Source organism: Alnus glutinosa, chromosome 1 (genome assembly GCF_958979055.1).
Source record: "Alnus glutinosa chromosome 1, dhAlnGlut1.1, whole genome shotgun sequence".
Taxonomy (NCBI): Eukaryota; Viridiplantae; Streptophyta; class Magnoliopsida; order Fagales; family Betulaceae; genus Alnus; species Alnus glutinosa.
Genome location: NC_084886.1, coordinates 49,192,529 through 49,215,526, shown reverse-complemented (window position 1 = coordinate 49,215,526; position 22,998 = coordinate 49,192,529). Strand labels below are relative to the sequence as shown.

Below are 22,998 nucleotides of genomic sequence, written 5' to 3'. Positions count from 1 at the left end.
TAGTTGGACAGTCTAATTTTTATTTGGTCAGATAAATTTTATAAGTAGTTTCTCGCAATTATTTGTTCGAATTCTCTTCAATTTAGACAAATATTTTAAGAGAATCTTAATCCGTAGTAATGTTATGATCAAGATTGTTGATTCGAATATAATACCTCTATTAGAGGTTTAGGATTAAGATCCTTTTAAATTATTTATTTAATTTTAAAAAATTTAGACGAATAATTACAAAAAAAAAAAAAAAAAAAACTATTAATAGAATTCACGTTTCAAATTACAAATAGTTTATCACAGTTATCTGTTTGGTTTTATGAACTTCAACCATTTTTACATTTAATAACCAGATATTTTACGGAAGAAAAATGATTTATTTTTCGCACTTTTTTCATCTTTCTACTTTATCAAATCAATTCAATAGTAATTTTGAAAAATAAAAAGTTTTATGAGATTCAACAACTTTTACATTTAATAACCAGATATTTTACGGAAGAGAAGTGATCATTCTTCGCACTTTCTTCATCTTTCTACGTTATCCAATCAATTCAATAGTAATCTTGAAAAATAAAAAGATGGAAAGAACCAACTTTTGTTTATATTTTTGTTTAGGGATAATAGGGTAGACAGATTTAGTATAAAGTCACAAGTAAACCAATGTGTTTAGGGAATCCTCTTGTTCCAACAATCAGTCAACATGGAGACCTGGTTCATCATGCTATTGCTAATCACCGTTTGCATCACAGCCCTCCTCAACCTTCTGATCATTCCCAAGAAAACCTCCAAAACCCTACAGCTCCCTCCGGGACCCTTCACCGTCCCCATCCTCAGCAACTTCCTATGGCTCCTAAAATCCTCCTCCGAGCGCGAGGTCATGGTCCGCAACCTCCACGCCACGTACGGGCCCATATTCACCCTCCGCGTCGGCTCGAGTCCGGCCATAATCGTCGCAAACCGAGGCCTAGCCCACAAAGCCCTCGTCCAGAACGGCGCAGTATTCGCCGACCGCCCCCCCGCCCTCCTCATCTCCAAGATGTTTACCAGCAACCAGCACGACATCAGCTCGGCTTTCTACGGCCCCACGTGGCGCATCCTCCGCCGCAACCTCACCTCCGAGATCCTCCACCCTTCGCGACTCAAGTCCTACACTCGAGCGCGCAAGTGGGTCTTGGACATCCTTATGAACCACCTTATATCTCACTCCACGACGGAGTCCAGCAACGTTAACCCTGTCGTCGTGATTGACCATTTCCAATACGCTATGTTTTGCTTGCTGGTCCTCATGTGCTTCGGGGACAAGCTTCGCGAGACCCAGATAAAAGAAATCGAAGACGTCCATCGTCACATGCTTTTGAGGGCTGAACGTTTTAACATACTTAACTTTTGGCCTATGCTTGGAAAGATAATATTCCGAAAGCGTTGGGAGGAGTTCTACAATATTATCGGACACCGGATAGCTGTACTAATGCCTTTGATAGAAGCGAGGAAGAAAGTGAAGCAGGAAAGATTAAGCAAGGCAAGAGAGGACGCCCAGCTGCAACAAGACAAAGATGATGACGACTTTGTTTGGTCGTACGTGGACACGTTGTTGAATTTGGAGTTGCCGGAGGAGAAGAGGAAGCTTGACGACGGGGAAATGATTAGCTTGTGCTCGGAGTTTCTTAGCGCCGGCACGGACACTACGTCCACGGCGTTGCAGTGGATCATGGCGAATTTGGTGAAATACCCACACGTCCAAGAGAGGGTTTTGGCAGAGATTAAAGGGGTTGTTGTGGGGGATGGAGAGAAGGAGGTGAAGGAGGAGGATTTGCATAAGTTGCCGTATTTGAAGGCAGTGGTTTTGGAGGGTTTAAGGCGGCACCCACCTGGGCACTTTTTGTTGCCACATGCGGTGACAGAGGATGTGGTTTTGGACGGCTACTTGGTGCCCAAGAATGCCAATTTGAATTTCATGGTGGCGGATGTGGGTTGGGACCCCAAGGTGTGGGAGGATCCGATGGCGTTCAAGCCTGAGAGATTCTTGAGTGGGGGTGATGGTGGAGGAGGGGAAGTGTTTGATATAACGGGAAACAGGGAGATAAAGATGATGCCTTTTGGGGCAGGGAGGAGAATTTGTCCTGCGTCTGGTTTCGCAATGCTTCATTTGGAGTATTTTGTAGCCAATTTGGTATGGAATTTTGATTGGAAAGCTGTGGATGGAGATGAGATTGATTTGTCAGAGAAGCAGGAGTTCACCATGGTGATGAAGTATCCATTGAAGGCCCAACTATCTCCCAGGTTTTGAATCAAACTCTACAGCTATAATAAATGAATTGAAGTCCGTGTGTGCCTCTGGCTCACGGTGTTTTTCTGTTTTGTATATAATATATATGCTTGTGAACCTTAATTGGATCGACTCTCTCAATAAACCTATGTTAGTCCTATTTACTAGATTGCTTTAAGATATGGGTAATTCTATAAGTAATTTGTTTTTGTATTTTTTTATTTTTTATTTTTTGTCTCTTAAAAAAAATAATGTGACTTTTAAATTATCGTTTGATCAAAATTTAATAATAATTAATTAACTAAATAGTAATTTTATATTATTGAAATGCCGTGACACTAATAGTTAATATTTTTTTTACAGTACCGATTCACAATAGCTAGTGAGCATTACCCGATTGGGGGAACGTGATTTTTGAAAGTATGTATACAAAATTAATATTTATTATGATATAAAAAATAATATTAATAATTATTTAACTTCCGGTCCACCTTTCTCTTGTATCCAATGTAAATGTCAATGTTTATGGGCTGAGGTATCTTCTTTTGCCATTCCAAGACATACTCTTTTATCACCTTGCTTAGTGCTCTTATAGAAAAGTGGTCCCCTAATTAGCTTTAGGGATTTTTTTTTTTTTTTTCTAAAAATAAAAAAAATAATAAAAGTAAAAATTGTCATATGAATAAAGATTATCAGAAATTATATTTTGAGATGACAATGTATCATATATCTTAATTATGCACATCTTTTTCGTTTGAAGGGGGCAACATTTAGCATAAATTCGTTGTCTCCTATGATGGATTGTCTTTTTAGCGTTCTTTGTTGGTATGCATTTGTATTTGGAAATATATACAAAGATTGGAGGAAATTTTTTTGTTTGTTCTATTTCATCTTATTGAATAAAAACTTTTGATCATTAATTGAGAATATCGATTTTACAAAAATGAGTTGTTAAAATATAGAATGTGAAACGAAAATAATATATATATTTTTTTTTAAGAGGTCTTGTAATCTAATTAAAAACCTGACAATGAACGATCAGAAATTACAACACCCGACAGACATGTCGGAAAAGACTAAAACCACACTCTAGTTTGCTTTAAAGAGATAACAAACTTTGCAAGAGAGTGTGCAACCATATTGCCATCTCGTCTAACATGAGAAATATTCCATGAACGGAAACCTCTAAACATCCTTCTAGCATCCATAATTAAATTGCCATATTTACTAGAATCATCATCCAGACGACCCAAGGCAGTAGTGATCTCAAGCGGATCTCCCTCCAGAAAAATCGATTGTAAATTCAAAAACTTACCAAACTCAAGGGTAGCAATGGTTGAACTGTATCAGAGATATAGTGTTGAACTGTATCAAAAACTTACGCTTCCGCAATTACTGAATCAGAGATATAGTGTTGAACTGTACACATGGACGCCACTACTTGACCTTCTGAATCTCGAGCTATTACTCCCACTCCCATCAACTGTTTTCCACGGGCTAAAGCCGAATCCCAATTTAACTTAATAAATCCCAGAGGCGGACGTACCCACTGAGCAGGAGAAGAAATAGGACGTGAAATTGGGACTAAAGATGAATTAAATTTTCGAAAATATCAAGACAGTCTTTCGCACATTTCACCGAACAGCTGGGGGGTACAAGCTCGTCTTCAAAAACCTTTCTGTTCCTTCTGAACCAGACTCTCTGGGCTACCATTACTAGCATCTCCAGTTCTTCCTTCAACAATCTAGAACTCAAAAAACCAAAGCAAGCCAAAAAACCTCCCTCCCTGACACTACATTTTTGAACTCGAGCAGGACATTCAGTCCAAACCGCCTGTGCAGCTGAGCAATTCCAGATAGCGTAAACTGTTGTTTCAGCCTCCAATCCACACATCGGACAAAAACGATCCTCAACTACACGATGCCGACAAAGATTAACCTTAGTTGGCAGAATCTCGTTGCAAGCTCTCCATAAAAAGAGAATAGCCGTCCGTGGGATTTGAAGCTGCCAAAGAGAATTCCACAGTGGTAAATTGGTACCCACATCTGAACTACTACCAGTGAGACTATCTCTACGATCAAGCTCCATATGGTAAGCACTTCTAACTGCAAACTCTCCATTAGCAGTACCTCCCCAAATCAACCTATCATGCATAGTTCTAGGACTGATAGCAATATTGTAGATATGTTCAGCAATATCAGGTTGAAAAAGATACTCAATGAGAAATATATTCCACCAATTAGTTTCCATATTGATTAATTCACTAACTGTTGATGTTGTTTGTATTTCCTGTGAATGAACTTGAATTTCGTGTGAATAGGTAGTAGGAATCCATTTATCCCCCAAAATTTTTATGTTTGAACCATCTCCAATTCTCCATAACAGCCCCTCATTAAGCAAAGGTTTAGAACCCCACGTACTTCTCCAAGCATAAGAAGGTCTATTGCCCAAATTAGAACTCAAAAAATCCCCATCTCGAAAGTACTTTTCCTTAAAAACTCTGGCTACCAAAGTTGTTGGAAACTTTGTAAAACGCCAACCTTGTTTTGCAAGAAGAGCAGAATTAAAACTTTCCAAATCTCGATACCCCAAACCTCCAACGGATTTCTTCCTCCTTAATCCACTCCAAGACATCCATGGAATCTTTAAATGATTATCCTTAAAACCCCACCAAAATTTTCCCATCATCATATTTATCTCTCTACAAAGAGTCTTTGGGAGCCAAAAAACACTCATAGTATAAGTTGGTATTGCTTGAATGACAGATTTTAGGAGAATTTCCTTCCCAACATGAGAAAGAAATTTCTCCTTCCAACCATTAATTCGATTCCAAATACGACCCTTAATACCATTAAAAGTTGAAACACGGGATCTCCCTATTAGAGTAGGGAGACCCAAATACTTTTCATAATGAGAGGTAGAACTAAAACCCGTACCTTATTCAAGAGATGCTCTATCTTGTAGAGAGGTATTTCGACTAAAAAATAATTCTGTCTTTTTGCGATTTAGCTGTTGTCCCGATGCTAGTTCATAGGTAGCTAGTAACATATGAATATGCTCCCATTCTCGTAGATTAGCACGACAAAAAAGGTAAACTGTCATCCGCGAAAAGTAGATGGTTAATCCGAATCCCACCTCGGACAATTGGAACTCCCGTAATAGCTCCTACCCTTGCTAAATTCTGCAACATTGAACTCATAGCCTCCGCACAAATTATAAAGAAATAAGGTGAGGGGGGATCACCTTGACGAATACCACGAGTAGGAACTATATGACCATGTGTTGTCCATTAATAATGATAGAATAAGTTACAGTTCTAACACAAGACATCATAAGATCAACCCATCGGTTTGCAAAACCTAGTTTTCTCATCATTGCCTCCAAAAAATCCCACTCAAGCCTATCATAGGCCTTACTCATATCAAGTTTCATCGCCATAAAACCCTCACGTCCCTTCAACCGAGTATCCATAGTGTGCAATGCCTCAAAAGCCACCAAAATATTATCCGTAATTAATCTACCCGGAAGGAAAGCACTTTGTTCTTGAGAGATAATGGTAGGCAACACAATTTTCAATCGGTTAGCAATAGCCTTTGAAATGATCTTATAAATTACATTACAAAGACTAATAGGCCGGAATTCAGTCACATAGGATGGGGCAGCCACCTTAGGAACTAAACAAATATTAGTAGAATTAAGACCAGCATCAAATGACCCTCCATTAAGAACATTAAGAACAGCCCTTGACACCTCCTTCCTTACTACTTCCCAAGATTTTTGGTAAAAGTCCGCTGAAAAGTCATCCGGTCCCGGAGATTTTAGAGGATGCATTTGGAAAAGAGCAAACCGGACCTCATCCTCAGTAAAAGGCCGAAGTAATCTTTGGTTCATAGAATTTGAAACCCTACACTCTATAGAATTCAAACAGCCCTCAATACCTACTGGATTAGAAGAAGAAGAAAGCATTTTGTAATAGTCAAGGAATAACATACTAATTTCCTCTTTCTTCCTCCACACCCGACCATTTCCATAAAAAATCCTACAAATGGTATTAGTCTTTCTCCAAGAATTAGCCCAGGAATGGAAGAACTGAGTATTACGGTCCCCATGTTGGTACCAATTCTGTTTTGCTCTTTGTTTCCAGTATAGATCCTCATTTGCCAAGAGCTCATCAATTTTAGCTTGAAGAGTTTTGTTGACTGGATCTAAAAAAGGCAGGGCACGACTTTGAAGATGAAGGAGCTGCTGTTTTTTCTTTTTAAGAATTTCTCCCACTCTACCAAACTTCTTCTTACTCCATCTTGAGAACTGAGTTTGACAAGATGAAAGTCTTTGTTGAACCCCCCTAACAGGAGCCTCATTCCCAATCTCCTCCTCCCAACCAGATTGCAAAACCCGTAAATAATCTTCATCCCTGGTCCAAGCTGACTCAAACTTGAAACTCCTACGATAGGTCTGCCGCTCCTCTTGAAATTCATTAAAATGAACTAGAATAGGATTGTGATCTGAAGAAGAAGCCGCAAGAACATGAACTGTGACATAAGGAAATATAGAACACCATTCCCGATTTGCAAGAGCTCTATCCAAACGCTCCTTTGTAAACAAACTATCAACTCTACCATTACTCCACGTAAAACAAGGACCAACATAACCCAAATCCCCTAAACCACATGTAACCAAAGCTTGTCGAAAACCATCCATCTGAGATTCACGACGAATAGCTGCCCCACATTTTTCGTTTTGCTCCAAAATCTCATTAAAATCCCCAGCACAAAGCCAAGGAATAGGCTGGAAAATACGGAGATGTTGAAGCAAAGCCCAGGATTCTTCTCTTCGTGCACTATCAGGCATTAATATGATACCGTGAGTAGTTATAAATTTCCAATAAAGTTGAGTTCAACCATAATAATGCTAATCCCCCACTACGACCCACGGGATCAACAACAAATAAACATTCGAAACCTAAGCGACTCCGAATACCTTCCAAATATTTTTTTTGAACACAACGTCTCCATTAGAAACACAATGCTTGGCCTCTTTTCCTTCACCAAAAGGTGAAGATTCCGAACTTGCTGAGGGTTGCCAAGCCCCCGACAGTTCCAACTTAAGAGATTCATTGTGTCGGGCGGGGCTGCTCAACAGCCTCCACCATCGCCAATTGATTAGGCACCACTTCCTGCCTTCCTTTCTTATTAACCAAACCACACACCTCCACATCTATCTCAATAGAAGGTGAAAGTTTCCGTTTACCCTGAACTCCCGAAGCAGTTATAACATCCGAAGAAACTTTTTTCTTCCTCTTCCACATTCGAGTAGTACTAGCCAAGGGATTATCCTGAACAATCACAATTGGAAGTCATAGAAAGTAAGGAAGAATTCTGTATGGGAGCAAAACCAACGGACAACTCCCTTGTAGATTGAACAGAATTAGAAAGAGCCACCTGGACAGAGGGAACCCTTCCAGAAGAACACACATCACCCTTATTCAGAAACGTGTACTCCTTAAATGCAAACTCAGTAGTGGGATTATCGTCACCTTGCTCAACTGACACCATATTATGCTCCTTTACAAAAGGCGTTGCATGAAAATCCTCATGGATAAAACAATCCATCAACGTGGCAGTTGGAGGGGAAACCTCCCCCACTAAGCATAACTCCTTCCCCTCATCTGTGTTCCCAAAAATATCTCCCCCTACCTATTTCTGCAATTTGACTGTATTCTCGAACAAATCGCCCCCCACCTGATTCTGCGATTCTACTGTATTCCCAAAAATATCGCCCCTGACCACATCAGGTGGTCGAGATATTTGAAGACCATCCTCTCCAGAAGAACCACCACCACCAGCAGCCGACGTACTAGACTCCTCCCTCCCTACATCAGCCCCTTTTGATCCACTCATCAGAAAACGACTTCTTTGATAGCGGAGATCATCCGCACGTAACCAAACCCCCCATGGTTTGACAGGCACTTCTCCATTCATCCGGTATCCACCATTACCCTTACACTTTTTTTTCCCATGAAAAATCCTCCCACAAGTATAACAAAACTGTAGAAGTTTTTCATACTTGAAAGATATCCAGATTGACTTACCATTGATGATGAGAGACCGACCTCTTTCAAGAGGTTTAGTGAGATCAAGAAAAATCCGAATCCGTAAACACCTTCCCCATTCAATTCCATCACCCGTAACATCAACCTCATCAACCCTCCCTATTGATCCCCCAATCCGGAGGCCCACCTCCTTATTCATGCACGTAAGAGGCATGTTATGCACTTGGACCCAGAATAAAGTCTCTGTAAAATCCATCTGTAATGGAGGAGTAGAGTCCTCCACCTCCTTCAAGACCAAAACACACCTGTCAAAAAGCCATGGTCTACCATCCTTCACTCGTCTTTTATCAGACTCAGTTGCAAATTCTAAAAGCCACATATTCTCATAGATTTCTTTGAAAATAACCGACTCCAACGTCCTCCATAGCCTAGCCATCATAACCTGAAAAGTATTCTTCTGCACTCTACGTTCAGATAACAAGCGACCTATCAGACAAAGCCCACTTTTGGATCGAAGATCAGCAGTATCATCTTCAGTAATTGTTATTCCAACTTTTTTCCCGTCTGTTAACATCATTGCAGAACCAAGCGAACCCAGCAAATCCTCCATTATGAATCGAGAAACAAAACCACCCAAAAACAGAAAACACCACAAACACCGAACCCACAACTAGCCACCACAACACCAAAGAAAAAGAAAGAAAATACTGAAACTCCCAGTCGTAAAACAACAGGAGACAAAAACTTCTCAAACTCTGAAGTTTTTCGTAAAGAGAAACTTAGAGAGAGGCAACCGTAGAGTGCAGAAGGATACTTTTCAGGTTATCCTTACTTAATTACTAAAAGAGAAACAAAGATAAACGACAATAATATTGGAGACAAGGCAATGCAATATTATCTTTTTACTAAATAAAAACTTAAAATTTTTCTTTTCCTTTTGTGTTCATGCAGCTGACATGAATTCAACATTGTAGTTGTGATCCATGGGCAGATCGCTTTTCAAAAAGGTTGTTTGGCAAATGTTTTTTTAATGGGAAAATGGGAAAGAAATTGGTTGGTGTTTTGAATTTTGTGTTAGTGAGAAATAAAAGGAGGTTATTCGTTAATGTGAAAAAATTAGTGACTTTTTTTTTTTTTTTTTAAAAATAGAAAGAAAAAAAGAAAGAAAGAGAAAGGGTTCAATACCTTATTGGTATATGAGTTTTAGGCTTTTTAAAATTTGGTATTTGAGTTTTCATTTGTTTCATAGGTGATACCTGAGTTGGGTAAAAACTCGTTTGATACATCTGTTAGATTTTTGTCCAAATATTAACGTGCAGTCATGTGTCAACCGATGAAGTTGACATGTGGCACTATATATATATATATAAAATCATTAAAAATTTATTTATTTTATTTTTTAAAAAAAGAAGAAGATTGGTGGCTAAGCCACTCCCTTGGCCGGTTTGGAGCCGAACCACCCCCCTGGGCTAGCCACTCCCCAGGCCAAAACACATCAATTTTTTATTTTTATTTTTATTTTTTTATGCCACCCCTCTTTTTTTTTTTTAAATTTAATTATTTTAAATTAATTTTTAAAGATTTTTATTTTTTGATTTTTTATATAGTGCTACTTTTCAAGTTCAGCGGTTGACACGTGACGGGCTGTTGAAATTTTTGACGTAAAATGTAACAGAGGTTTCAAACTAGTTTTTACCCCTAACTCAAATACTACATATAAAAGCAAATAAAAATTTAGGTACTAAATTTAAAAAAGCTTAAAATTCAAGTACCAATAACATATTTAATCCTAAAAAGTGAGTTGCGAAACGGGGGCAACATGTTTGATTTGTCGGACAACATAGAGATAAAGATGATGCATTTTAGCCTTTTGGGGCAAGGAGGAAGATTTGTCCTGGGTCGTGCTTTATTTGGAGGAGAGTTTAAGCTGGTTTTAGTTTCTTTTTTTAAAAAAAAAAAAAAAAAAATTGCCATGTAAACTAAGCGGTGAGAAGTTGTACTTTTAAGTGGCTGTGAATCACATTCCAAAAACCAGGTTGAAGACGATGCACCTTGAAAATGAGTCAAAGTGTCAGACCAGTGGACCACAATACACATTTTCCTTGAAATAAAAAACTCACCGTTTAAGTTAAACAAAGGACAAAGCTTAATATCGCATTCACTCAGGAAAAAATAAAAATAAAATAAGAGAAGGACACGACTAGGGGTGTAAACGAGCCGATTCTGAGCGGGTATTGCCTGTTCGGGCTCGGCTCGTTTAACAAACAGTAAAGCTCGAGCTCGAGCTCGACACGAGCTAAAAAATCTTGTGCGAGCTCGGCTCGCGTAACAAAAACTATTGTCCGAGCTCGAGCTCAAACTCGGCCATTTTGGTCGATCCCGAGCTCGAGTACTCGGCTCGAGCTCGGCTCGTATCATAATTTAAATTATTGACTTTAGCAAAAAAAAAGAAAAAATTAAAAAATTAAACCACAAATTTTCAAAATAATGTGCACTTGCACGTATTAGAATTTTGCAATAAAAGCAAACAATAAGGCAATTGCCAATGAGTCTAGAATCTGAATTACAATTATCTATAAATCTATAATAAGTAATTAAATATTGTCAAATTGATCATTATGAATTTATGAGTCATAAATCATAATTCATAACTACCTACTAATAATACTAATATTATATGATCATACGATCTAAGTATTATCATATGATAGCATATTTAATGTATTAACATGATTTAACAACTCGTATGATCTTAAATCTTAGATCTTAGATCACGTGATGTAATGATTATTAAGTATTTAATGATAAACTCATAACATATAATAAAGTGATTGGATATTTTATATTTACATGTCATATGGCACAATGTTATATTATTATATGATCATATAGCCATATAATCTTATTATATAACATGAATAATATGATTAAGTGTACAAATTGTCATTATATCATATGACTAATAATTAATTATTGATATTATTCACTTTTATTATTTTATATACCTATAACCAATTAATATATACTAACTAATAACTATTGTTATTTATTACTTAATTTATGCTTACATATAGTATATTATTTATTAATATACTATATTATAAAACTAGTTATATATATATATATATATATATATATATATATATATATATATACGAGTCGAGTCTTAATAAACGAGTCGATCCTTATACGAGCGGGTTCACGAGCTTTAGTCGAGTCGAGTCGAGTTTATACGAGTTTGCATCGTTTAACAATCGAGTTTGATTTTCGTGTTCACGAGTAGCTCATTTAATAATCGATTCGAGCACGAGTCGAGTTTATTCGAGCCGATATCGAGTAAGCTCACGAGTAGCTCAGCTCGTTTACACCCCTAGACACGACACGTTAACCTAATTGAGTGAGTGATTGTTTAAAGCAAGATGTGATTATATATATATATATATATATATGAAAAAAAACTACACTTTACTCTTTTTTATATATATATATATATATATATATATATATATATATATATATATATATGAAAAAAAACTACACTTTACTCTTTTTTTAACTATTGGCTATTGATTTCGCCCTCAATGTACTATAATTTCGAAACTTGTTAATGTATGTTAAAATTTACCTTCCGTTCAATTACCCTCTTTTTAGATGGAAAGTTGGTCACGTGAATTGTCCGTAACCTTTCAAAGTATTTACCATTTCAAAATTGCCCCCGCTATGTATCCTGTGCCGCCCCTTGTAATTTCTAAAAAAAAAAACGAAAATGAAACAGAACCATGCAAGAGTCAACTTCTCCATTTTTTTTTTCTTTTCAATACGAGGCACGTGTGCCATCCCCATGCAAAAGTCCAAAAGCTTCTTCCTCAATCCTCCCTTCAACAATTTCAGCAAAGAAATTATCAAGCTGCCGTGGAAGTAGATGCACTCGATCGGGAACGAAGCGGAGAATATTGGCGGCCTCGCTCCAAATGAGGAGGAAGAGCAAGACGTATATAGAGGAGATTGGCGGCCTCGCTCCAGATGTTAGACTTCTTAACAGGAAAAGTAGAAACAATGGAAAGAAACTATCGAATTGTATTTCACATAATGGATAATGATACCACCGATCCAGTATTAATTTATACTGAAATATTACAAGAGATTAACAAAGACAACTGAACAACTAATCATAACAAATCGGATAAACAAATGATACATATCTGTTGATGTACAAACATGGAAAACTGAAACTGATCATTAACAGAAAGAAAACAACTAAGCGAACTATAGTGTAATCAGTCATGCTAAATGCTAAACACGTGGGAGATGAAGCTCTGCCCGCAGCTCATGTAACTGTCTACATCTACCAGGGCAGAGACGGGCGTGAGATTCGGAAACTCCCCGGTGCCGTTGGTGCCGATCCTGAAGCCGAAGCCGCAGATATAACGCTGGAAACAGCATGGCAAATAACGGAGCCAAACATGGACATCAATAACGCGACGGATTTTTTGCTTAGAGCCCATAAAAAAAAACTGAGATATTCTTCTCGAATATCTATTTATACTCTCTGTTTTTTTAATCCTCCCGGTGGCCAATCAAACACGTACATCTTATCCTCTTAATATAAGATAGTCATGGTCTGGTGTTCGATTCATGTATACTTCTTTTACTTTACTTGTTGTAATTTATGTAGCCTTCTGTTTTGGCCTTGTATAGGATCTGTTGCTTCATTTTCCTTTTATGCAATGTGCTCTGTTTTCACTCACCCATTTACATTAAAAAAAAAATTATACAAATATGCTTGTAGAAAGCTAGATTCATTATTATTATTAATTTTTCTTTTGTTTCTGGTTTTTCTGCAGATATGGACAATATGTTCTCAAACCCTTCCACCACCATCTACATTAATCACCAAGCTTAGTGGTGAATGTTCACTCATAATTTGAGAAAAAGAGAAGATAAAGAAACTCATTTATCCTCTGGATGCTTCACGATCACCACAGGACACTTGACATGCTTGGCGCAGTAGTCACTCACACTCCCAAGAAGAGCCCTGCAAGTATGAAAAATCAGCATATGACTTACCTTGACGTAAAACAGAGCATGATAGCAAAAAGCATCTCTCCCTCAATCTAACTCGAATCAAGGCTTCCACTAAGAGGAAAATTCCATGGGTCTACCCCTAACAGATGCTCGACGTACTTGTTCTGCGAGAATGGCCGTGTAAACCTGGACTCGAAGCTCAATCCCACGCTGGAGTGGAAGCTCTTGAGCCGGCCAATTAGGGCTAGGACGATCTTTGTGTTGGTGGTACTTTGGCAAGGAGAAATGCATAAGTCGGTGGTACTACAATGGACGCATGTGCCGGTATGATATCTTTTGGGGACAGAGTATTTTGGAAAGGAAAAATGCATTAAAGGATGAGTGGACGGAAGGTTGAATTTGACGCACGTTGATAAATTTGGAAGTCATTTAACAATTTTAGTATGATGGGGCCAAATTGCCCGTCCGTAGATAAGACAAGAAGGTAAAGTATAATTTTCTCATATATATATATATATATATATATATATATATAGAGGGTTAAATATAAAAAAAGCCCTCACCCATTTTTCGGATGGCTTCTTGAACTATTAGTGCTTGTAGTCCGATCCCCCAAACCTCAAGAGAAGGGCATTTTCGAGCTTTTGGACTAAAAGAGTCATGTGCATGGCACGTGACTCGGTTTTCGTCCACTTAGACAGCACAAAGTGACGGGTAAAGCTAAAAAATAAGCAATTGATAGTTTGGGGGACCAGACTGCAAGCACTGGTAGTTCGGTGGGCCATCTGGAGAACGAGTAGTAGTTTGTGAGGCTTTTTTGTATTTAACCCCCCCCCCCCCCCCACACACACACACACACACACACACACACACACACAGTGATTGAAGGATGGGACTTTAGTCAGACAAGTAAGACAAAGAAAATTTGGGCCAAATTGCCCGTCACACACACACACAGTGATTGAAGGATGGGACTTTAGTCAGACAAGTAAGACAAAGAAAATTTGGGCCAAATTGCCCGTCCATAAATAAGACAGGATGGTAAAGTGTAATTTTCTCATATATATATATATATATATATATATATATATATATATATATATATATATATATATATATATAGTGGTTGAAGGATGGGACTTAACTGAGACAAGTAAGACAAGGAAAAATGTAGTACAAGTTATGTTAAGACACCTTTTTCAACTTTAGAGTTTTTTTTTTTTAAAAAAAAAAAAAAAAAAAAGGCCTTAGCTAATTAAGACCGTAGCAATAAGAAATCATGCAACGATTTTAAGGTATGAAAACTCATAAGGAACAACTAAGTAAATGAATACTTGGTGTGATAAAATAAGTTATAAATTATTTATATGTTTTAAGCAATAATTAAATTTTATTGAATTATTTATTTACTGCGTTAGTTATATTTTTATTTATTTATTTAATAAATTCAAAAAATTTATTTATTTATTAAATCAAAAAAAAAAAAAAAATCTTGACCCTCAACCAATATCCTAGCTACACCAGTAAAGGTGATAATTAATGGTGCGTTTGGTTCGAATGGATATTCAATATTCGAACTCAGTTTTTATTTAAAAACCCGAACCCGGAACCAAATTGAATAAAACCAGACTGGCCACTTGAATATAGTTCGAATGAAGTTTGAATTTCGAGGACTGACGCGTGAATTTTGAGTTGGCAGAAATCAAAGTTTCTGGGGACTACAACTCGAACAGAAAAAGTAGCTATAGAGGATTCAAATACCTAGAAACGAGTCTAGCTTCTCCAGTCCAACATACACGTTTCAGCACCTTACCAATCACCGTACACGTTGTAGCCAGCCTTTCTCCTTCTCGCCACGTTTCAACCCTCTCCTCACACAGGTGCGATGCACCAAATTCCTGTAGAATCCCAACCCCATCAAGCTACACCACACTAGGATATTAAAGTCAAAAGGTCACTGGAAGTTCTGCAATTTCTCTTATTTTAATATTTTTTTTTAAAAGAGCCACCTCTGGTGGTGGCTCGCGTCCAACCCAAGGGCACCCCGCGACCTCTTGGGGGTGGCTTTTGAGCCATCCTGCATGGATTTCGAGGTAGCCCGAAAACGTAAGGCAGCCGCGCGCCACCCCCTGAGCCCTAGGGGTGGCTTTCAGGCCACCCCAAATGGATCCAGGGGTGGCTGCGCAGCTACCCCTAGTGCCCGGGGTTGGCCGCACTCCTCCCCCTGAGCACTAGGGGTGGCTTTCGGGCCACCCCTGGGGCCGAGGGTGGCCACGAGGCTACTCCCTGTGGCCATGGGTGGCCGTGCAGCTACCGACAGTGGCCTGGGGGGGCTTTCGAGCCACCCCAAATGGATTTCAGGGTGGCCCGAAAGTCACCCCTAGGGGGTAGGGGGGTGGCGCTTGGCCACCCCTAGGGGTCGGGGTGGCCTGTGAGCCACCCCAGAGGTGGCGCCGACCACCTCTGGGGGTGGCTCACAGGCCACACCCCTCCCCGGCAGCCACCCCAAAACACTATATTTATATTCGAAATATTTAATACTCAAACGGACCACTAAGTCTACCAAATATCATTATGTATTTTTAATTTTTAATTTTTTTTTTAAAAAAAATCATTGTAGTTTCTATGTGAACTGAAAAAATAAAAAAAAATAAATAAATAAATAAACTAGACATTCCAAATTTTTTTTTTTTCAAAAGTTGGTTCCCAAATGATGTGTCATAATCCCATGAGATTGTAACACATTTTTTAAAATGATAAATCACATAAGATTATAACACATTGAGAACCAATTTTTAAAAGAAAAATTTAGGTTTAAAACATTCCTAAAAAATAAAAAAAAAATAAAAAATACAGTATAAGTGTAGGGGCCACGTGATTGAAAGCAAATAAGGTTGGAAAAAGTGATAGTTTTGGAATGAAGTATTTAAGAGCAGTGATACACAACCTCTCCCGCCACCCGCTTTTTATTAAAAAAGTGAATTTCAATTAAAAAATTGTCTTTAATGTTATAATAAAGACAACTTTTTTACTAAAATTCACTTTCTTTAATAAAAAGTGAGTTTTATTTTTTTTAAGGAAAAATAAACTTTCATTAAAAACAAACAACATTACAATATCATGCACCACGAAGGTGAACATAATCAGACATCCTAAAGGTGTAAATACATCTTTAAACAATACTGACAGTTGCTACTAAAAAAACTCAGCCAACAGAATGATCCCTCTACGTTTACATACACATTTACTTGAACAGGGAGTCGGTTACACATTCTGGGCGACTGCCAAATACTAAGTTTATATGCGCACAAAGCAAACTGTCTAAGGAAACATAAACAACAAACAACACAGAAAAAGCTCAACAGAAAAGCTGTCTGCCGGAATAGCCGCCGCTAGAGACAAACCCATCAACCCTCAAACGCCAAAAGCTTCCGAACACCATCAGAACCACCAACTACGACGAAAAACCCGGGTTGTAGCCATCACGCGCAGCCCCAATCCGAAATCCACACAGGCGCGTGAAGACCACGCGCCGACCGCCGAGAGACAGCACAACCGTGGAGAGCGGCTGGAGCACCAGAAACTGACAGTTATCAAGGCTGAAGGGCGCGTGTCCAACAGAAGATGACGGAAACTCGTAGATCTAGCCTCCAAAATCTGACAGTGAACAAACACGAACTACGATCTCCGCCATCGACACGCCATGGACGACAAGTTTCCCTTGGCACCTTCACCAGAGAACTCTCCTGCCTTTACAAACTAAAAACAGAAAAACTAAATACCCACCGAATCCACACCAGGAAAACTAAACATCCACAACCTAAATGGTTGGGAGACTCAAAACTTCAACAAAAAACCAAAAAACCAGAGCAAAAACTGACGGTTCTCTCTCTCACTAAAAATGGGAGCTTCTCTCACTAGAAACTGGTTGGGGTTTTAGAATTTTATTTTTTTAAAAAAAAAAATGTGAGTGTTGGAAACGGTTTACAAATTATTAGGGACAATTTTTTAATTAAAATTTACTTTTTTAATAAAAAGTTGGTACCAGGTGTATCACTGCTCCCACTTAAAAGTGAGTTTTCAGTAAGAAAAAAACAAAATGGTATAGTTGTAGGGGCCACGTGACGTGATTGAAAGCAACTAAGGTTGAAAAAAGTGCTAGTTTTGGAATCAAGTGTTTAAAAGTTGATGATGACCGAGTTGCCCGGGAACTAGATGGATCAAATACTTCCAAATTATTTGTTGGAAAAGAGGAAATTTATGTTTTTGATTTTGAGAATTATTTATAAAACTCATTTTATTAGCGAAGTGATTAAACAGTTTAATTTTTATTTAGTTATATAAATTATAAGTAGTTTTTTATAATTATTTGTTCGAATTCTTTTAAATTTAAACAAATAATTTAAAAAGATCTTAGTTCTTAGTAACGTTGGGATCAAGATTGTTGATCGGAATATAATACCTCTCAAATTATTTATTTAATTTTGAAAAAGTTTAGACAAATAACTATAAAAAACTACTAATTAAATTCACGTCTCAAACTTATAACTAGTTTATCACAATTATACGTTTGGTTTTATGAACTTCAACCACTTTTACATTTAAGAACCAGATGTTTTACGGAAGAAAAATGATTTATTTTTCTCACTTTTTTCATCTTTCTACTTTATCCAATCAATTCAATAGTAATTTTTTGAAAAATAAAAAGTTTTATGAGCTTCAACAACTTTTACATTTAATAACCAGATATTTTACGGAAGAGAAATGATTATTCTTCGCACTTTTTTCATCTTCCTACGTTATCCAATCAATTCAATAGTAATTTTGAAAAATAAAAAGATGGAGAAGGACTAACTTTTGTTTATATTTTTGTTTAGGGTTAATAGGGGTAGACAGTTTTAGTATAAAGTCATCATTAAACCAATGTGTTTAGTGAATTAATCCTCTTGTTCCGATAGTCAGTTAACATGGAGACCTGGTTCATCATGCTATTGCTAATCACCGTCTGCATCACAGCCCTCCTCAACCTTCTGATCATTCCCAAGAAAACCTCCAAAACCCAGCAGCTCCCTCCGGGACCCTTCACCGTCCCCATCCTCGGCAACTTCCTATGGCTCCTCAAATCCTCCTCCGAGCGCGAGGTCATGGTCCGCAACCTCCACGCCAGGTACGGGCCCATAGTCACCCTCCGCGTCGGCTCGCGCCCGACCATAATCGTCGCCAACCGAGGCCTAGCCCACAAAGCCCTCGTCCAGAACGGCGCCGTATTCGCCGACCGCCCCCCCGCCCTCCTCACCTCCAAGATCTTTAACAACAACCAGCACAACATCAGCTCCGCTTTCTACGGCCCCACGTGGCGCATCCTCCGCCGCAACCTCACCTCCGAGATCCTCCACCCTTCGCGACTCAAGTCCTACACTCGAGCGCGTAAGTGGGTCTTGGACATCCTTATGAACCGCCTTTTATCTCACTCCACTACGGAGTCCGGCAACGTTAACCCTGTCGTCGTGATTGACCATTTCCAATACGCTATGTTTTGCTTGCTGGTCCTCATGTGCTTCGGGGACAAGCTTCGCGAGACCCAGATAAAAGAAATCGAAGACGTCCATCGTCACATGCTTTTGAGGGCTGAACGTTTTAACATACTTAACTTTTGGCCTATGCTTGGAAAGATAATATTCCGTAAGCGTTGGGAGGAGTTCTACAATATTATCGGACACCGGATGTCTGTACTAATGCCTTTGATAGAAGCGAGGAAGAGAGTGAAGCAAGAAAGAGTAAGCAAGGCAAGAGAGGACGCCCAGCTGCAACAAGACAAAGATGATGACGACTTTGTTTGGTCGTACGTGGACACGTTGTTGGATTTGGAGTTGCCGGAGGAGAAGAGGAAGCTTGACGACGGGGAAATGATTAGCTTGTGCTCGGAGTTTCTTAGCGCCGGCACGGATTCTACGACCACGGCGTTGCAGTGGATCATGGCGAATTTGGTGAAATACCCACACGTCCAAGAGAGGATTTTGGCAGAGATCAAAGGGGTTGTTTTGGGGGACGGAGAGAGGGAGGTGAAGGAGGAGGATTTGCATAAGTTGCCGTATTTGAAGGCAGTGATTTTGGAGGGTTTGAGGCGGCACCCACCTGGGCATTTTGTGCTGCCACATGCGGTGACAGAGGATGTGGTTTTGGACGGCTACTTGGTACCTAAGAATTCCAGTTTGAATTTCATGGTGGCGGATATAGGTTGGGACCCCAAGGTGTGGGAGGATCCGATGGCGTTCAAGCCTGAGAGATTCTTGAGTGGTGGTGATGGTGGAGGGGAAGTGTTTGATATAACGGGAAACAGGGAAATCAAGATGATGCCTTTTGGGGCAGGGAGGAGGATTTGTCCTGCGTCTGGTTTGGCAATGCTTCATTTGGAGTATTTTGTGGCCAATTTGGTATGGAATTTTAATTGGAAAGCTGTGGATGGAGATGAGATTGATTTGTCAGAGAAGCAGGAGTTCACCATGGTGATGAAGTATCCATTGAAGGCCCATCTATCTCCCAGGTTTTAAATGGTCTGGATGATCGTCAATTGTTATTGTAATTGTTACGATCGGCTGCGTAAATCTAGAGGTAAGATGTCAATGTTAACTGCGAACCAAACTCCACAGCTATATCCATTAATCATTCGATACCTCTGTTTATGTGTTTTTCTGTATATATATATGCCAAGTTGCCTTCTTATTAACCTTGGTAGGATGAACTCTTTCAATTGTCACTTTAGCGATCGCCCGTTTGTGTAGTTTGGCAACGAAGACTTCTTGTTAACCTGTTGTAACCTCCTATCCGTCATGATTTGCAATCCTTTATATATATTGCAATCAATTGTTGGGGGAGTGTTTTTTTTTTTTTTGAATTGTTGTTTGCAATATTTGATAATGTTCAATAATTTTGAGGTGATTTCTGTTAATTTTCAGTTACAGCGGAAAAATACCTTCCGACCTCTCAGCACTAGGCAGGTGTCAGCAGAGTCCTGTGTTTTTATTTTTTCTTACCAGCCAAACAATGAATATTTTGGAAATTGCTTTCAAAGTCTTAACCAAAACCATAAAACATCAAATTATTTTTTCAAAAATATTTTGTGCTGAAAACATTTCCCTTCAAAAACTCTTTTATGTTAATGGACTGTACTAGAGTTCTTTGTCGGTGTGCATTTGTAGTTTTACTGGATATTTGTTAAAAAAAAAAAAAAATTATCTTTTGCTTTTATGTTTTCAAAACCCAAAATATTAATAAACAACATAATTATAAAACACAAAATTATTTTTCAACTCTAGTCATATCATGGTAAATTGGTAATGCTGATACTTCAATACTTCATAGGGGCTGATTATTGCACAATAAGTTATGCACAATTTATGTACAACCTACTCATATGGGTGTAGAATCTACCCACTCAGATAGGTCCCACCCATATGAGTGGTTGTGCACAACTGATGTGCGCCAAGCTTTTTCCATACTTCATCCCATCCCCATCCCAAAAGAACAATAAAACAATTCCAAAAAGTCACGGGAGCCTTTCCAATGTCCATGACGGCATGTAGAATAGTAGAAGTAAGAACAGAAAAAAAAAAACGTGAGTTAGGGGTAGTAGTAAGAAGTGATAGATGTGATATAAAGTAAAAAAGAATTTATATGAAAAAAAAAAAAGTTTTGTATTGTAATGAATTTTTTTATTTAAATAGTAATTAAAAATTATGGGTGTGATATAAAGTTATAATGTTTTGAAATTGACTGTTTTTTAAAAAAAATGAAGAGAGGGATGTAGAATTTTTTTCTCCCTTGCCAAAGAAGCCGGTAATTATTTTTTGGGTTAAATACACTTTTAAATCCTAAATTTTGAAAACTTTATTTTTTAATATTTGAATTTCAATTCACATCACAGATAGTATCTCAGTTTCGGGAAAATACCAAATTAGTATCTCAGTCAAGTTTTATGTCCAAAAACTAACTACCTACCAGGTCTTAGGGTTGACATGTGTTTTAATATAAAAAATAAAAAATCTTTAAAAATTAATTAAAAAAAAAAAAAGAAAAGAAAGAAAGAAAAAGAAGATGGGTGGCCAAGAGGTGGCTCAGCCACCCTCTTCACCGGTCTGGGGGTGGCCGAACCACCCTCTATAGAATGGTTTGGCCAACCCATGGCCAAAAAAAAAAAGAAATATATATCAAGAGTTTTGGCCCTTCCAAGGGGCCAAAACCGATCAAAAAAGGGGCCAAAATCCTTGAATTATTTATTTATTTATTTTCCTGCCATTGGGTGGTTCAGCCACCCTAGACCGATGAGCCACCCTCTTCTTTTTCGTTTTTTTCTTTTCAATTTTTTTTTTAGGTTTTTAATTTTTTTTTTTATATTTTAATTGAGTTTTAAAGATTTTTTTTTTTCTAAAGTAAAACACGTGTCAACCCTTAGGCAAGCTATTAGTTTTTTGACGAAAAATTTGACTGAAGTACTAATTTGATCTTTTCCTAAAACTAAGGTATCATCTGTAATGCGAATTGAAAGTTATGTGCCAAAAAATAAAGTTTTCAAAACTTAAAATTGTATTTAACCCTTGTTTTTTTTATGCTAGGATGACCTTGCATTACTCGGGACCTCAGGTATTGAAGTCGTCGGTTTTTTAATAATAATAAGAAAGTACTTGGCGTGATATAGGGGTGTAAACGAGCCGATCCTGAGCGGGTATTGCCTGTTCGGGATCGGCTCGTTTAAGTTATAGTCGAGCTCGAGCTCGACACGAGTTGGAAAATTCTGTGCAAGACCGGCTCGTGTAGAAAAAATGTTGTCCGAGCTCGAGCTCGAGCTCGAGCTCGACCATTTTGGTCGATCCCGAGCTCGAGTACTCGGCTCGAGCTCGGCCCATTTCATAATTTGAAATTATTGATCTTAGCATAAAAAAATAAAAATAAATAAATAAATAAATTAAATTAAATCACGAATTTCACATAGTGTGCAAATTGCACTATCAGGAATCCAGGATTTTGCATTAAGCAATTGCCAATGAATATAAAATTGAAATACACAATTACATAACTAAAGAAATAAAATAAAATTACTTTTAAACAAATACAATTAGAAATATAAGAAATTACAATTCTGAATTACAAATTTTCAACTACAAAAATAAAATAATATTACATTTAAACAAATACAAACAGAAATATAAGAAATTATAATTACAAACATGAATTTTTCAAGATCTTTTATAAATTATAATTATAAGATTACAATACTTACATGTGATGTGGATTTAGTCAATACTTACATACTTAATAAGTTAATATAGATAGATATAAATCATATACATGATAATGATGTTTTCATATAATCTAAGCACTATCATATGATCTCGAATAAAAAAGTATTATCGTTTTATTTTTGGCATTAAAAAAAAAAATTAACAGTCAATATAAAAACTAACTAACTTATATTAAGTTAAAACATTAACAATGTCTTACAATGATAATTATTATATTATCATATAGTCCTATATGATAATATTAATCAGATCATATCTAACAACTAACGGTTATATAACACAATATTAAATCATATGATCACAAGTTATGAATTATCATTATAATTAATATATAAGTAATTTCAATCCTAATAACTTAATTTGGG

The 22,998-nt window shown here is 37.7% G+C and overlaps 3 protein-coding genes across 3 annotated transcripts; 2 read left to right on the top strand and 1 right to left on the bottom strand.

Moving 5' to 3' along the window:
• Window positions 1-640: 640 nt before the first annotated feature.
• On the top strand, window positions 641-2,424 carry LOC133855805 (cytochrome P450 89A2-like). Its single transcript, XM_062291446.1, has one exon. The coding sequence runs from the start codon at window positions 692-694 to the stop codon at window positions 2,276-2,278; it is 1,587 nt and encodes a 528-aa protein (XP_062147430.1). The 5' UTR covers window positions 641-691; the 3' UTR covers window positions 2,279-2,424.
• Window positions 2,425-3,333: 909 nt separating this feature from the next.
• Window positions 3,334-7,108, bottom strand: LOC133861169 (uncharacterized). Its single transcript, XM_062296893.1, has 5 exons — window positions 5,617-7,108; window positions 5,393-5,524; window positions 3,914-5,133; window positions 3,640-3,806; window positions 3,334-3,598 (listed from the first exon to the last, which is right to left on the bottom strand). The coding sequence occupies exons 1-5, from the start codon at window positions 7,106-7,108 to the stop codon at window positions 3,334-3,336; spliced, it is 3,276 nt and encodes a 1,091-aa protein (XP_062152877.1).
• Window positions 7,109-18,279: 11,171 nt separating this feature from the next.
• Window positions 18,280-20,015, top strand: LOC133855789 (cytochrome P450 89A2-like). The gene has a single exon (XM_062291445.1). The coding sequence runs from the start codon at window positions 18,302-18,304 to the stop codon at window positions 19,883-19,885; it is 1,584 nt and encodes a 527-aa protein (XP_062147429.1). The 5' UTR covers window positions 18,280-18,301; the 3' UTR covers window positions 19,886-20,015.
• Window positions 20,016-22,998: the final 2,983 nt, after the last annotated feature.